The sequence below is a fragment of the Aplysia californica genome, unplaced genomic scaffold (assembly GCF_000002075.1).
Source record: "Aplysia californica isolate F4 #8 unplaced genomic scaffold, AplCal3.0 scaffold00391, whole genome shotgun sequence".
Lineage (NCBI taxonomy): Eukaryota > Metazoa > Mollusca > Gastropoda > Aplysiida > Aplysiidae > Aplysia > Aplysia californica.
Window position 1 is genome coordinate 408,563 of NW_004797661.1, and position 18,346 is coordinate 426,908.

General features: G+C 38.4%; 1 protein-coding gene across 1 annotated transcript in view; it reads right to left on the reverse strand.

Annotated features, from left to right (window-relative positions):
• LOC101863362 overlaps positions 1 to 18,346 on the reverse strand; it is a gene marked incomplete in the record, with an annotated part of 88,148 nt that overhangs the window by 20,810 nt on the left and 48,992 nt on the right. The window contains 7 exon segments of the mRNA XM_013085627.2: positions 1,812 to 1,900; positions 3,492 to 3,525; positions 4,115 to 4,222; positions 8,237 to 8,350; positions 12,423 to 12,466; positions 14,867 to 14,907; positions 16,041 to 16,125. Coding sequence (XP_012941081.1) covers positions 1,812 to 1,900; positions 3,492 to 3,525; positions 4,115 to 4,222; positions 8,237 to 8,350; positions 12,423 to 12,466; positions 14,867 to 14,907; positions 16,041 to 16,125 — 515 coding nt within the window.

The following is an 18,346-nucleotide window of genomic DNA, read 5'->3' on the forward strand; positions in this document are numbered from 1 at the left end:
TCTATCTATCTATCTATCTATCTATCTATATATATAAATAATATATTCCATATCATATTATGGCGTTACTCAAGATCAGCCCAGTTGCACTTTTTAACAAACTGTAAAAATCTGTCATAACTAAAAAAGTAATTAAAAAGTTTCTATTTGATTGTCTTAAATCTTCTGCAGTGTCTTATTATTGTTCTATCAAAAGTTTCTCTTCTTTTAAAACTGCACCGTGGGGCAATGTGGTGCATCGCGACGCAGTTTTCTGTTTGCACCGCCTTTTTGTCTACCAAATGAACGCTGCAGAGCAAACCGAATCCTCTACTGAAAATTTTTAAAAACCCAACAAAAAACAAAAGAACAAAAAAAAAAGCCTAAGAAAAATCCAACTATGTCGAAAATGTCTCTTCATAATAATTATGGTTAGGATTCACGATTTGATCAAGGGTTACTATTGATCAAAGTTCCAACGCGTACACAACCGAGTGGACGCTCACGGAAATAATTTGGTAGTAAAGTTCATTGACATTTAAACCATTATGGAAGTATATCAAGCCTGTGTTTTGGGCTCCCAGGTATATTAAAACAAGTATAACCTTGAACATCTTTGTTTTTATTCACCAGGAGGAAAAAGAACTCAACCGTTTTAACAGGAAATGCAATACGTCTTTGTTTTGATCATTATGGCAAGACAAGTTTATCATAAACACAGAAGTGTTGATGTAGCCGAGAGTTTCAATGTTAATTTAGCTGCTCATGCAAAGCATACTTAGGTCGAAACTAAGAGCTTTGCTAAACTAAATCGACCGCACCAGTGACCAGCAAAACTGCATAGGTAGGGGATTGTAATAATTTGAAACGTGACGAAGTGACCACAAAAGACAGCCGTGAAGGAAGATGACAGGGGTAAGTAATGTCACAATATGGCACTGTTTGAAAGAACCATTTCCTCAATCTAATAACTCATACTGACGGTATCCCTTAAAGAAATTTTTCACATCGAGGATAAACACCCTAATAAAGCACAAACAAATTGAACCCTTTCTTAATATAAACATTAAAAATAATTATGTGCTTAGTTTTAGATTAGTCTTGGCCAAGATAAACAATCGATATGATAATGGTAATCAGCGTAGGAAAAACCCAAGAGAGACAGAAATAACAGACAGGGGGGGAAAGGAACAGGATTTAGACATGGCTCCCTGCAGCGACTTTAGAAAGCATTCCAAAACGTTCACCTACCTTTTTATAATATCATGAGGAAACCATCATTATTCTTAACTGCCACCTATTTGTTTGTTTCTGTTTGAGTAAAAAGAAGTAAATAGACACAATAACGTTCATTTGGTAGAGGGGGTAAATGCCAGTGTGAAGGCCAGAAATAACAGAGAAAGAAATGAAGAAGGGCTTACCAGTGCGTGGCGTCTTTCACCCACTTGGATTTATTATGCTTTTCTAACTCTAGATAAAGTAACGAGGAAACTGGTCGTTTGAATCCTTCCTTAAATGACTTTTTTTCTTCTCGTCAGCTCAGTGCCCATACGACCCACTTCGTGAAATGACCATATTTGAGTCTAGTCTAGAACTTAAGCTAAACACGTATCATCGACAAACTATGCAGATGCTCTCAGCCATGAAAGAAAAAAATGTATTATGTACCCCCTCTTCTATTTTACAGCATTTAGACTCTGAATTTTGACCTCGAGTATACCGAAGCGATAAACTAATTATGGAACATTGTTTTTTATATAAAAATGTTGGGCTCAGAAACATCAGAAACATCTGAGCAGCTGACAGACGATATCGACATTGACTCCACAGACCTGTTGAGCTCTGAGCAGTTCTTCGATCTTGAGTCTCTCGTCAATCAGACGTTTTCTCGTATCTTCCATGTCGTGAAGAAGTGTGTTGCCTGAGGAAATAGTAAGCGGATCAGGTGGTCAAAGGGTTAACGAGGGACATAAGACGGTTCTACGGTTTTTCGTATACACGTTAATGATAATATAGTTGGCGTCGCAAGCAATCCAATCAAGTCCGTTCAGATGTTTTTTAACAAAAGAGTTTTAAAAAACTCGTTTTTTGTTGAGTTGTTCCTATCAGGAATCATGAAAAACAAGATAACTGTAGAAGTCTAATCCTAGGCCATAGCAATGAACCACAGCAGTTACATTTCAGGAGATTGCAACAATATCACCAGGCCATAACGGTAACTAAACGATAACGATACTATAGTATTGATTTGCTCTTAACGCTCTACCCGAGAAAGGAGTCATCGGGGATGTTGTTGTTACTTGCTACTCTTCTTCTTCTTCTTCTTCTTCTTCTTCTTCTTCTTCTGCTTCTGCTTCTTCGTCCCCAGAGGGAATCTCTGCCTCAAAAGGTAATCCTTCAACAAGTATTTCAGCATAGCATACAGGTACCGTCAGTTCAAAAACAGGAAACTCATCAGTTGTCCAGAAATTGGCTCTCTGTTAGCTCCTGGTACTTAAACAGCAGTACTCCGTGTACATTTAGAAAAAAAGTTCTGTAATTGTTCAGCTCAACGTATGGCTACTGCAGGTTTTGGAAAAAAATTACTTTAGCCCCCCCCCCCCCCTCACAGCTACACACACACACATACACACACACACACACACACACACACACGCGCGCACGCGCGCGCGTACACACACACACACACACACACAAACACACACACACACACACATACACACACACGCGCGCGTGCGCACACTCTCTTTTTAAAGTAAAATGTTATTATTATGTTAAATTCGTCTTCATGCATACTATCCCGGTGTTGGTCGCATGAGAGTGGACACTCTTTAAGTCAAGTAATTCCCAAATGGAGGGTTGACGCTGACGTTTACCCAGTTTTTTTAAAAGTTTGTGGTTCCCTTTAGGCATAGACATTTTTATCCTATGTTCTAGCTAATCCCGCCTGTACGTGTACTGTACTGGTACTGGGTAATGGTAAAGATTTAAGGCTCCTTCCAAAACTAAGAAATGATCTACCTCTAAATCCAGCGTCCGTTTCCAAAAGCACTGATTGAAGTAGACTGGGAGCTCTTTTGTGAACTTGTGTTGATTAAACACCCTGTTCGGCACGTAAAACGTATCTAAAATGGCGAGACCTCCACCTCTGAATTTAACATCCATCTCTGACATGAACGAGCCAAATGTATGGAAAGACTTAAAGACTCCCAGAAACAACCTTATTTCAGAATGCCCGCTTGATACCAACTGAGCTATCGGCAGGCCCATAGAAGCCTCGAAAACTTCTAGAAAAATCAAAGTTAAAAAGCCCCTCATTAAGTTTCGAACCACGGTCACCCCGCCAGAACCCTTCATGAGCTAACGACGTGATCATGGGCCATATTATGTTTTATGGAAACTTTGTAGATATAATATAGAGTAGATAAACAAATGAGTTGGTGCATAATGACATTTTTACCTCTTTTATTAACTTTTAATAATAACAAAAAGCGTTGAAAAAAAATACTCACTGGACGGACGCACCACAAGAGGAGCTGTCTTCGGCTGAAAAAATAAAGATAGATAAAAACCCACATTAGAAATCCCAGATAGGCAAATACGAACTTGAAATAACTTACCATACATGTCAAGACCACAAATCAAAATCTAGTAGTTTCTCATTATACAGGCTTGTCACGCGTATTTTCTATAGTCAAAGCCATAATACTCTTACATAGTAATAAGATACTTTGCTGTTAAGTCCATATGATTGAAATGTACTCCAGGGTTTATCATAACAATATAATAACAGCGTAAAAGGAAGTAATGGCAGAAAGCTTCGCTATTTAAGACCTACATTTCGAAACCGTAAGCTGACATACGGCTAACTAAAATGAGCAACAGCTGAGATTAGCTCTTCCCCTTTGGTCCCTCTCTTTTTGTAGAAAATAATAAGGGTGACATGTAATATTTTCCGAAGCCTAAAATCACAAAAAGCAGCTGGCAAAGTAATGTCGTAGGCAGGTGAGGAAGGGGGTGAGGGTGGAATGGGTCAGGGAAGGATAGACTGGTTTTAAAAAAGGGGGGTGGTGGGAGATGGAGATGGGAGGGGGGGGGGAACTAGGGCGGGGCTAGAACACAGTAATCTGCTTACCGCCTCTATGGCCACGGACTTCGCCTTCTCTGCATACAGTCTTTGTCTGTCGTGTTCCTTCCGCTTGTCGTCCAGGTCTCGCCTCATGGCTTCCAATCGCCGCCGAGCCTGTAGATATCACAGGTTTGAATTGTATTTTTTTATGGAAATGTTCGCATTTTCCCAGTTGGTTATGGTTGCAAAAGATGAAATGGGCTGTATTATGATTGTTAGATTTTTACTAAAATCATCATCATCATCATCATCATCATCATCATCATCATCATCATCCGGTGCCTTGCCGACTGGCGTGGGCGATCATGGACCTCCACTTCACTCTGTCTTGCGTTGCAGCAATGGTGTCTGTTAGATAGGAAATTAAAAAACACAGACGTATCTTTTTATTATTACTATTATATTTTTGGACCGTTGGACGAATATTGGTGAGTTTTTTTTCACAGACACTTTCTCAATCTCTACGAAAACATATTTATGGGTACATTTTACTACCAAATGCTTAAATAAAAATACCAAACCAACAAGTTATTTTGTTGAAAAATTACGAGTATACAACTTTAAAATTACCAAACTTTGGACCGCATTTTTTGGGGCTATTTTCACTTGTTACAACAGATAACCCCCGCCTTCGTAAATTGTACATATCTGAACTTCTGTGCAAAATGGATGAACAGTTTTTCACCGAGCTCAAGAAAAATAGGTAAATCTAAGCTTTAATGTGATAATAACAACTCCATCTGTCCAAAAATTGTCACACGCTTGCTTTCACTGCTTTCATCGCGCTACGACACGACATGTGCTTGAGAGACAGGGTTACTGTCTTTCTTTCATTATGTTCTTGTGGGCTACATGTATTCTTTCTATATAACTTTTGAAAATGTGTCACGTATGTAATATTGTGTCTTCAACCTTTTTCGTTACAATGAAATATATTTTGATAATAATCATGATAATAATAGTAATCATAGTAGTAGTAGTAGTAGTAGTAGTAGTAGTAGCAGTAGTAGTAGTAGTAGTAGTAGTAGTAGTAGTAGTAGTAGTAGTAGTAGTAGTAGTAGTAGTAGTAGTAGTAGTAGTAGTAGTAGTAGTAGTAGTAGTAGTAGTAGTAGTAGTAGTAGTAGTAGTAGTAGTAGTAGTAGTAGTAGTAGTAGTAGTAGTGGTAGTGGTAGTAGTAGTAGTAGTAGTAGTAGTAGTAGTAGTAGTAGTAGTAGTAGTAGTGGTGGTAGTGGTAGTAGTAGTAGTAGTAGTAGTAGTAGTAATAGTAGTAGTAGTACTACTAGTAGTAGTAGTAGTAGTGGTGGTGGTGGTGGTGGCGTTAGCGGTGGTGGTAGTAGTGTATATAGTGCCTCCTGTAAAATACCAGATTATTGTCTGTCAACTTAACAGTCGAATCAAGACAGAACATTGTGACACCATTAAACAACAATAATAAAAACAACTACATAAGCAAATATAACACCACCACCACCAAAAACAACAACAACAAAAACACACACACGCACACATACATTGCTTCCAGTTCCACACACATTCTCACGTACAACATTTTTGGACAGGGGATAGTGTTAAACAATTAATGTAACGTATACTTCTCTCTCTCTCTCTCTCTCTCTCTCTCTCTCTCTCTCTCTCTCTCTCTCTCTCTCTCTCTCTCTCTCTCTCTCTCTCTCTCTCTCTGATGTTATGATTGGCATTTCTCTACAAGGAATTCTAATTTTTGGGGCAGTGGAAGAAAACGCTTTTCAAACCAACCTGTTAGACTTTACGGTGGGAACTCTTGCGTGAGATATTCATCCGCAGTTCTCACAAAATTGATGTCTTCATGTTATATATAAGGTCTTTAAATTAATGTTGGTGAATATTGCAATCGATTCACCCTTTAAATGGTAGTCAATGTATCCTTATCAATAAAGATGTGTACTCTTGGGGATTTTTCTTAAGATCAATCGCGCAGCTCTTTTTTGGAACCGCTACAGTCTGTTAGTCATTTCTAAACTTAAATTGGCAGAAAGAGAATTACAGTAGGTAGTGAAGTCTTCATAAATCAAAAGCTGAAATGACAATCTGGAGATTATTTTGATTGAAAAGATGAGGAATTGGAATTGTCCTTAATAATTTTGATTCAAAACATGAAAAATATGACCTGCCCTTCTTAATCGAATGTACATTTGTTTTTAAAGGTGATTGGTGTGTTGTTCCAGGGATAGTTTATAGTCAAAGTAATTGCCAAGTTAATTTTGCCTTCTCACTTATAGAATCCATCCTATTGTTATTATAGTTACTGAGTTCCAATTTCCTGTTGGTATCACACCACACTAAGTGCTTCCGTCTTCTCCTCCTTTATCCTTAGTTTGTTGGCAACCATCCACTTTTGAACACTTTCCATACGACAGCTGATACTGGTCAGAAAGTTGGCCACATCAGACTTTCGAGAGGATATTATTATATAATACAGTTGTGTATCATCAACAGATACATGGACAAATGTAGGAGCCAATATGTTGGTGATATACAGCTGATATACAGCTGTATTATTTGTCCTATCCAAATGATGATGATGATGATGATGATGATGATCGTAGAGATAAAATTGATAGCCTTGATAGACTAGCATCAATGTCTTTATAATTAGCCCCCTTGGCCTAGCACCACTTAGTCACTTCCTTCTAGCCTGTAACCACACGTAATCCTAAGACCCCCTTTGTTAGGCCCATTTCCCTGCTAGTGTACAGCGCTCATTTAGTTTTTCTCCCAGTTGCTCCCGAGGAAGCCCACGGGGCGAAACGTTGAGCTGTGTCTATCAAACACATTTAAACATTTTATATTGTTATGTTATTTTGTCTAAAATTCAATCAAGACTCTCCCTCCTACTCTGCTTATAAAACAATGATGATGATGACGATTACTCTTATCATTATTATCATTATTACTATTATTACGATTTCTACTACTATTAGTATTATTACTATTATTATTAAGTTGTAATTTCATTGTAACCTAAAACGATGAATTCGACCATTACATAGGTAACACATTTTCAAAAGTTACTTGGAAAGAAAAACAGTAGCTTACACGAACATGTAAAAGAAAGACTGTAGCCCCGAAAGTTTTTTCTGTGACTAATATTGGCAACCATCCACCTTTGAACTATTTAAATACGACAGCTGATACTGGTCAGAATGTTGGTCACATCAGACATTGGACGGGACAAATAAATGATACAGTGTTGTGTATCACCAACGTATACATGGGCTCTTACCTTCTTAAAGGCTGTGGGTACAGAGTTTTTAGTAATGGGCCCAGAAAGGAACATTGGAGCTCTCTGGAAGACTCTATGCTATTGACAATGTATATTGACTGAGTGTGATCACTCACATTTCACAGAAGGGTTGAATGAAGTTTAAAAGTGAAAAGTTCGATATTTTCCCGCTGTCAAATGTAGTTTTAAAAATGCATTGATGAACAAAATGGGACAAATCTCATAAAACCAAAACAATAAAAATAAGATTTAAAGCTTTAAAGCCCCCACCCCCCTAAAAAATCCTAAATAAATAGACAAATAAATAAATAAACATAACAAAACCAACCCCCCAAAAAACACAACTATAACAAAAAACAACAAAAATAAACAAACAAAAACAAACAAACAGTCAAACGAACAAGCAAACAAATCAGCTAACATGCAAACTGAACAGTCGAAAGACAGGCAATGACGCAATTGACATATTGCGACTGACTACTATTCTCCTTCTGATATTTATGTGCTGCGATTTTGACTAAATAATAATAATAATAATTGCATTTATATAGCGCATATCCATGCTCAAGAGCATGCTCTATGCGCTTTACAACTATCATTATCCCAGCAGACCATCTGAGAACACTCAGAAACATTCTCGGCTTCCGCAGAAGCATACAGTGAAAGCTGCGGATTTCACGCGCTCAAACACTATCAAACTGACAAGATCGTTCACTGTCTATAGCCGGGTACCCATTTCCACCTGGGTGAAGTAAGGAAAATTTGTGCAAAGTGCCTTTCCCAAGGACACAACGTCGGGCCCCTGACGGGATTCGAACCCACGACCTTACGGTTGCGAGTCCGAAGGCCTAACCATTAGTATGTACCTCTGACTCTTGGTCAGCCAGTCTCCTCCTCTCGTCGTCAATTTCTCTCCTCAACCTTCGATGCTGATCGTCCTGATCTTTGGCCATCTGGGCTTTCCTTCGCTCCACCTCCAACTGTAGAAACAGGACAGTGGATGGAATTCACTTGGGTAGATAGATAGATAGATAGATAGATAGATAGATAGATAGATAGATAGATAGATAGATAGATAGATAGATAGATAGATAGCTAGTTAGATAGATAGCTAGATAGTTAGATCTTGAATTCCGGAAAGAGTACAAATCAAACAGTTAATAACATCATAGTTAAGGTGATGACAATAGTATTAATTTGTTGTATAAACATCTCGAAAACTCGTTTTAAGGGAAATCTTTTTTTGTTTCATTTCCAAACATTTATAATTTTCTTTTTACTTCCGGGTTGTTCTGTAGTTTAAAACGCCCCAATCACTGCCTGTCCCAGTCACATCTCCCACCCCTACAAAAGATTGAAAGTAAAAAATACAACAAACCAACAAACAAGCAAAGCAGCCAGTCAACAAACATGCAAACAAACAAACAAACAAACAAACAAGCAAATAAGCAAACAAAACAAAACAACCCCCCCCAATACAACAACAAAACACACACACAGACACTCACACACACACACACACACACACACACACACACACACACACACACACACACAATTCTTTTACACTTATCATTATTCGGACGTATATAATATACTTTTAAACATTGTGGAGCACTTTCAACGGATTCTCCAAGAAAAAAATGTACTGACTAGACATTTCACTGTCTTGGTTGGGAACAAATGCTGACCGGGTTACGCGATAAACATGTGTATAACGTGTCATCCACAAGACAACAGACTAGGATTTCAATCGGCTGCCTTACGTCGGCAAGTCCGATAGTCTATGCGCTAGATCTCTACTTTCCATTTGAATGTGCCTTTTCAAAATTTTACGACAAAATACAGTTGAACATATTACAGGCACGGTAACACGTTTTGGAGGAGTCGTTATTTCAAAAGTTATCTTTGTATCTTTATTTCAAAGGTTGCCTTCCCCTTTGAAAAAAATCCAGATGTATTCATAGTAACAGATGTCTTCCATAACTATATGCATCAAAGGTGTTTCTATAACAGCATCAAAGGCGTTTGATAACACAATATAGACTGTATCGCAAATAACGGTTGCTTGTGATAAGTTGATATTCATACTAGTGCCTTCAAAGCCACATGTTCCCTGCATGTGAAGACACAGTGGCATGTGACTTTGCAATATTACTATTCGACGTTAGTCCTATTATCTCGGCTTATCTTGGTTCAAAGAGAATAATATGTTAACCCAATTCAGCTTGCATCCACGATACATTAAGAGTATTCCAATTTTTAGCCAGTCGTTTGGTATCCATTTCAAACAGCTTGCTGCGTGCGCTTTCCGCAATGCCATGTAATATATAGTCTCCTAAATCTTCTTGAACGACAAGAACATTATAGTACGATGGGCTAGTTTGTTGATATCACGTAAATTATTTTGGGAGTACCGTTTTGTAACGCAGTATTAATCAAGGAAAGACACGAGGAGTCCATAAAACAGGTATGGACACAAATTGGAAATCGTGACGATATCAGTTGCAAAAGTTTGGTTTAGATTCTTCGTTATTGTTTAATTATTGGTTCATCTTTATTACAGGTTGACTAATTGATGTCCTCGTGATTTCAGTTTTGTAATTACTATGCACGAACCATTCGTGTAGTCCACATATTGTACTTGTATTCCTGTTCTACCTGGGCTACTATTGCGCCTGTTCTAATGCAAGGATGATAATGACTACAAAACAAATAATAATGATAATTATATTGATAAAAAATAGTAAATTTTATTATTATTGCTATTATTATTATTATTATTATTATTATTATTATTATTATTATTATTATTATTATTATTATTATTATTATTATTATTATTATTATTATTATTATTGTTGTTGTTGCAGTTATATAGCGCATATCCACATTCTACAGCGTGCTATATTATGCACTTTACAACAATCTAGTATTACCCCAGCAGACCCTAGCACAACCAGAAACATTCTTGGCTTTCCGTAAAGTATGCAGTATAAGCTGCCAATTTCAGAAACTAAAACACTGCTGTCTATTGCCGCCTACCCATTCCCACTAAGCTGTAGTGAGAACAATCCGTGTAAAGTGCGTTTCCTAATAAGGGGTGCCCACATACGCGATCGGGTTCGGTCGGATCGAGTCGGGTCAATCTGGTAGTCGGGGTTAGCCAAATTGAGGGGTCAAAGCGGCCACAGTGGCACAAACCGATCGACTCGGTCGGTGACCTAGAAAAACAAACGTGTTTATTTTCAGGCCTGCGAATCGCGCGATCGGGTGATTTGCAGCCAATCACAACAAGGCTGAGTCACGAGTCCATGTTGACACTCAAAATCCGGTGGTGCCCTCTTCGAAAAAGTGCAGACTTTGCGAACAAAGCTACCCTACTTGTGTGAAAAACAATAAAAGCAAAACTAACAAACTGTGGTATTCCTGTTCATCTCCTCGAGAAACGAAAGAGAGTTTCAATACAAAGACTGCAGCACCATCTGAACCAAAGCGCGGACTTCCGCGGACACATTTTTGGCCGAGTGAACTAGAGCTACCTTCTTATGAACGATTTTGGTAATAGAAAGTTATCGATGTAACTATTGTAACCATGTTTATGGGATTCCCTGCTTCCGTAGCACTGCAACGGGGAACTGGGGAAAGGAGCCGTGAAAGCCATTGAGGTTAAAGGTTTCTCTACTTTAACTTCCGGGTCGTCGGGTACAATCGCGGCTGGGTTGTAGTATGCACTGAAACTACCAGAAAAAGACCCGACCTGACGACCTGACGACCTGACCTGAACCGACCCTATCCGCTCTTGCTAGTGGGCACCCCCTAAAAGGACACCACGTCGGGCCCGAGACAGGATTCGAAGCCAAGACCTTACGGTTGCGAACCGAAAGCCTAACCACAAGACCACCGACCCCTAAGACGGTGTATTCTCGTGAACAAAGGCAGTGCAGTATGGAAGAGAATTAATACTGTAATACTGGGTGAAAGAGTCAGGATATTTAATTCGGCTAGAGGAGTGGGAGATCTGTACTGTTCTATTATTTAGTAAAGAATCAGAGAACATGGGAAACTACTCATTACTTCCGGCTTGTGCGGCACGGTGCCGTTGATTACAGAAAATCGAAGTGAACACAACATGGGGAAAAACTGGGGATGTTATATTTTACTACTGACTGAAGATGTAGATCAAGAGGCATTCTATTTTTTTATGTGAAGAATTCTTTTGAGCTTTTTGCGCTCTACGGTTAAAATATTAATCTAGTGGCTATTTTAGACATCTTTAGAAGTCATCATTGAGCTGCATAGTGGAGCGGAGATTTGAAGAAAATGACTATCGCTTTGGACGTAAGCTGTTTTTTCCCCAGCATTCGTCAAGTGGGGATTTTTCTACTGAGGTTCAACTTTTTCCTAGACGTAATGGGATGTTTCTTCATTAGACTTTTCTTCAGAGCTTAACAAAGATGGCATTTATCCTGAAATGAAAATCAAACGAGTCAGGAACAGACAATTATTGTAAAGTGACTCGCATGACGACACATGATATAACTGCACTATTTGTGTTGCGACCCGGTGAAATAAGGCTCTCGTCACTTTTTGGGCATATAAAGTTATTGATATGGTCTTAAAGCTTGTTAATTCGTCTTGCTTTTGACGAAAAAAGTATGCATCTATCCTGAATAGAAGTCGACATATTATTTGAGTTTGAAGGAGATTGTGGTCGCCTGGTGTTAGAGGAAAATTAGCGAGAAACTGGAAGCCAAAGTTTGGTAACTCCCAAAGCTTCAGTGTCCTTGAAAACTGCAAATTCATATTTTTGATCTACTTTAAAAAAAGTAAAATCCACACTGTTATGCTTTTTAATGGAAATTAAATAATGGTGTTGAAAAGCTGTTTAAAATCGATACAAGTTTCCCTGTCGGTGACAAAATGGCGGTTACATCGATTTGATTTTGACGATCACCTTATTTCACCACGATGCCACACATCGGTTTTCTTTATCATTTACAAACTCACAGTAGAGTAAGGGAATCAAGCTGCAGTAACGAGTACACTCACCTGAGATATCCCTAGCATTGTTTTCAGTTCTTTGTGAAACGAGGCTGAAATTGAATATGAATATCGTGACAGATAAAGGGATAAAGAGATCAATATTTTTCGAGCTCAGTGCAAAAGCACTGAATTTTGGACCTTAAGATACAAGATTGTGCAGAATGGAAGTGACTGAAATTGGAGCAACAAAGTTATTAACTGCAGTATTGGGCTGGGAAGGAAGATCTTTTTTTTTTCAACAGTCTTGACGCTAGCGTTAGCAAAATCTCCCAAAAGTCTCAACTGAACTAGGTATAATAAAGGAAACTGCAGTAAGTACAATAAAGGAAAATGCAGTAAGTACAGTAAAGCGCTGAGTTAGAGTATTTTAAGGGCATTTAATATCTTCAAGTCTGATCTTTTCATATGCTGGACAAAAGAAGACACTTGCAACCACTGTATTTAACTATCAATAGCCTATGCCTTACTCGTATAATTTGTCTTTGAGTGTTTATGTGTATGTGATTCCCAGCCTGTTTATCTTCTTCTTTCTCACCCAATCCCACACTCTCTTTTACTCTCTCACTCTCTCTGTCTGTCTCTGTCTCTGTCTATCTCTGTCTCTCTCTCTCTCTCTCTGTCTCTCTCTCTCTCTCTCTCTCTCTCTCTCTCTCTCTCTCTCTCTTGTTATCTCTCCATCTCCATTTCCCTCTCTCTATGTCTGTCTATCTGCCTGTATCGCAGTCTCTTTCTCTCTTTCTGTCTCTCTCCCTCTCCTATCTGTCTGTCTGTCTGTCTGTCTGTCTGTCTGTCTGTCTGTCTGTCTGTCTGTCTAAAGGTGTAAGAAACATTTTGACTGTAGAGGTGGGATTCGGTAATTCCTATTTTCTCAAAACACGGGTCATGGAGTTAGAACCCTGCAATCCAAAGAGCATGGAGACGTGTTGTTTCTGGTTTGGTTATAGTTTGGGGTTGTAATAATAATAATAATAATAATAATAATAATAATAATAAATAGCGTTTGTATAGCGCATAACCCCGCTCGACAGAAAGCTCTATGCGCTTTACACTATATTATTACCCCAGCAGACCATAGAACACTCAGAAACATTCTCAGCTTCCCGGGAAGCATACAATACAAGCAGCTGATTAAGCGCTCAAACACTAACAAACTGACAAGATCTTTCACTGCCTTGTATCGATATCGTGGTGGATTTTCATGGATACGATTAGTGTAACAGAAGCAGATAGAAGCAATCGACGTGTGAGGTGCATGCATGCAGAAGATCTAGTTTGATTCCTCTGTAGGGAGACATTTTATCGAGTCCCTCGGTCTTTCTGTTGGGACGATGAATCTCTTTCAGCTCAGTTTGGCCATAACAGGCTGGGTCGAAACCCACCTCCTACAAGATCTAAATTGTGTCAATGGGGGTTTAAAAATACAAAGATAAAAAAAACAGCAAAAAAATTAAAACAAAGCAAAAATATTGAAAAAAGTAGAAAGAGCATACACCTCCCCCCTCGAATTTTTTTAAAAAATTAGCACCAAAAAAAAAGTAAATTCTCTAACGAAACACTAGATTCAGTCAGACGTTTTTATTTGCCTAGTGGCAGCAGTGAAACAAAAAAGAGTAAATAAATTTTTTAAAAAGGGTCAAATGTTTTAGACGTATTCTTCGATTCCAGAGCTGAAGCCGCCAGGACTCCATAATTTTCATGGGTCGAAAAAACCCCCCAACATAGAACCCTAAAGTAAATATGTAGAGCCTGACTTGTTTAGGGGGTAAACCAACATAGAAATAAATAGGTATTTTTAAAGACAATGATCTAACACGAAGCACTACGTTCTTGTCAATATATGAAATGGAAAGATTCATAATACGAGAAAGTAAATTTATAATGACGCGGTGGAATCAGACGCACTTCAATTTTTGGGAATATGGAGTTTATATTTTGTCTTGCTTTTGATGAGTGAAATATTCATATATCTCGATAAGAAGTCGAGATATTTATGATTGAATTAGGTGGTGGTTGCCTTATGTCAGAGGTAAAATCAGGGAGAAAATGGCAGTCAAAATTTGATGACTTACAAATCTTGAGTACCCCTGGTTACTGCAAATGTACATTTTTTTGAGTCTCTGATCGAAGCGTTTCAGTGAAATTTAGAGAAACATAAAATGATGTGTCTTTTGGATTAACATAAAAGGTGCTGACCCAAAATAACGTTTAAACACCCCGCCCCCTCCCTCTCATTTCAGTCGTGGGGGCGTGATTCGCAATAAAACGCTACTTGAAGTTGTTTTTTTCTTTTAAAGTATGTGGGAGGGGAGGGACGAATGTACTTTGGCCGAAAGATTGAGCGATCACAGACGTCTGATATGACCGTTACGTTTTCAAAGAGTTAATGGGGTTTCAATAAGGGAGCAGGGCTTAATCATGGTGGAAGCGTGTCACAGAAAAACAGTACAAACCGTCGTTGTTTTGGAAGGGGTTAAACTTTGGATGGTAGTCGCTGTAAAAAGACAAAGAAAGGAAACGGCAAGGGTTAATTCAATCATATTCCTGAATGTTAAAGATGGTGGATTACCCATATCATAAATCAAGCTGTTTGCAAGTTCTAGCCTTCGTCTGAGATGTGAATATTATGTAATTCATTTAATTTTCAAAACATCCCAACAGATAGGTCTTGATATTGGAATGTAAACTGTATCAATTCATGAAGCAGAGAGACTGTGATAAACAAATAAATTGTGGTCTTGGTAACAAGTAACGCATTCATGTAGTATTTCTCTATTAACATAATACGGTATGGAACGGATGCAACATCTCTCTGAACACAGTTAGGTAATATTTAAGGGTGTCTTCTTTAAAGTCCATCTTCGAAGAGACGAAGCGAAGTAGAATACAAGCCATAAATACCCCTAATTTTAGATCACTTTATTTCAGCATAATTTGTTTTAAAAAAGAAGAAAAACTGCTGTAATTGAGGATCTTTTTAACCACCATCGAAACAAATCAAAAGTACTTAGGAGGCGGGCTGTTTCGATCCTACCCGTTAGGGATGATTTCGGCAGAGAGAGATACAACGTCGCAAAAGAAAAACAGAGATTCTCTTTAAAAACTCTCTCCTCACAGGAATCGGTCTCATGCTTTCTGCGGGCATATGCGAAGTGCCTGACTGCTACACATCAGGCAGGGGAATAATACATGCCCAGTGTAACAGGTTTTCTCAAATAGGTTGTTTAATGCCTAGAAATCTGTACAAAACCGAATACCTTCATCCCAACGTCCCTTTCATCCCTCACACATTTCACACCTCTCTTCTCCCACCTTCAGTAAATGTGTAGATCTATATTTGTGGAAAGGGTGCTAAGACGAATGATTCTGTTTAATAAATTTCTGTTAAAAAAAAATAATAACATACCCTCCCCATCCTCTGTTCAGAAACCTAATTCGGGGTGCCCACTACGGGTGGGATCGGCCGACTCGGTCGCCTAAAAAACAAGCATGTTTGTTTTCAGTTTCAGGCGACCGAGACGGGAGATCGGCCCGATCCAGCTAGAGTGGGCACTCCGTGTAAGAGACATCGAAAGCTTCGACTTCTTCCACCGTTTATTTTCGTTCCCTCTGCTTTGTTGTACTTACTGTCCTCCCTCGTAACGCCCTGGCATGATGATTGGCCGGTTGTCAACGTACGGCACAACAAGAGGCTGTACAATTGAGCCGTAACCTGCACAGGAGAAAAGGTCAAAGGTCAAAGTCAAAATAAAGTCAATGTTACCAGCTCAAGGCAAAGCTGTCTCACAACGAAGTTCGAGTACACTGTTATGCAGGAGAAGCCCCATTACGTAAACCAAAGCTCCATTAGTGTTGGGTGAGGCCCATGTGGAAGAGGTCCTAACGACGAAAAAAAAATGAGGTCAAACCGGGTGTGTGGAACTATATTGTCTTGTGGATTAACACTCAGGAAGTGTGTTAATCATTACCACTTTTCCATGTTGCAACTTGATAATCCTATTTTAAGTTGACAATCAATACGCCCAGTGAGTCAGGATGAGAGCGATATGTTACTCAATCTGATGTTACTGGTTGAATTTGTATGCGTGGGAGAGTTTGGGCATCTTTTTGTTTCTTTAGGCTATCTGCCGGTGGAATTTCTAAAATCCATATCCCTTGACTATATGTAGCAAAGATGATATATTCATATTAGTCAGACATTAAATAATTAATTCAAGTAATTATTTATTATTATAAGCACATAGTTACCATGGTAACCAAGCAAACATCCGTCATATTGGATAATTTCATCAAATTTCAAAAGCTATCTTCTCTCTTAGTTTTCGTCCGTTCGCTTTCATTTTTAGCACGTACAAACTACAACACCTATGTAAAGAAAAATGAACGCCAGATTTATAATATTAAGATTAAGAAAATAATTATAGACTCTGGAAATGTGTACATAGATGAAGAGCAAAAAAATCTCAAAATTCCCAAGAAAAACACTGATTGTAATTTTAATCTTAGATTATCTTAAAAAAGGGTTCTATTTCAGTACAGGTCTCCTATGGATGTACATTATGTAAAATAATGAAGCCATTCAGAAGAAAAATAAAAGAGAAGATGTAATTTACAGTCGTAAAAATAAATATTTGAAAGAATGAAGAAAATATTTAAAAACATGACCCAAAATTGCAAATTATTTTTTTAAAACCCATTTTTAAATTACTTTAAAACATAATTGATTGGAGCGAACGCTCAAAACTTTGATGGAAATGGATGTAGGTTTCAAAAATGGAGAGGAAAAACTGTAGGGTCAAACTGGGTAAAATGGGGAAAATCTCATCCGCAGTAATTTCAGTTATAATAAAACTAATAAATGGAAGACACACTGTTTGACTGAGGTCTTTTGTGATTCTTATTATCATGATTGCTGTAAGAGGCTGCCGGTTGTACAACCTTCAATGCAAGTAATTGTTCACATGTTACCGCTTTTCCTTATTTGTAAGGTCTGCTGCCTTCAGGCAGCAACATTCATGTTTTGAAAGAACTGTATATTGATAAACTTTTTATACTGACTAAAATATTTTCAATTTTGTTTGGAATTAATTTTGAAATTGCCCAGGTGGAGCCTGAAACCCTAATTTTCGATTTCAGGACCACCAGGGCATCTTTAAAGTGCGCAACTTGCGCTTGGGATCTCTTAGATTCTTGGCCCTTATCCGAGAAGGTTAGCTGTTCGATCTTGCCTATCAGGGGTGTGGCTGAGAGACAACAGTAAGAAGAAGCCAAGTGTAGAAGTAGTAAGCGTTAGCAGTAAAGGAGAGATGAGCCTAGAAGCGTGCACAAGGTGGGGGTGGAGGGACTGGGAATGAAGGCAGATAACAGTGTATTTTGGCCTTTCCAAAAAGGGGCATATTAATATGTTCTTATGGGCTCATACTATGTCTTAACAACATATTGGGAACTGCTGCTTTTTCTGTCCTCATCCTTACTATCGTCATTTTTCCTCTACTTCTTTTGCATGTTTATCACTCTCTTGAGAACTGCTATTTCCGGGGTGCCTTTATAGTTGAAGCAGACTTTGCGATGTTTGGACTTCTCTGTGGACATCCACCCCTTGGCGCTCAAATGACCTTATGCAGTTGCGAGCGCGTAAAACCTTACTAAAACTCAATACATGTACTTATTATATATCTGGCTGATGACTCGAAACAAGATTATTGATGCTCAACAATAATATTGATATATGTACTCAATGAAGATAAGGGTGCGGCCATATGGACACTTACGTGAACAGGCTTTTCGTGATAACGTATAATGAATTCAAAGACGAGTATGCAAATATTTTGTGAGTGATGGCGGTGTTGAGACACCGAGGGCAGACGTAAGCGTTAAGCGTATCTTACATAATATTATAAAACGGAAGAGAACGACAAAGAGAGCGAGGGGGG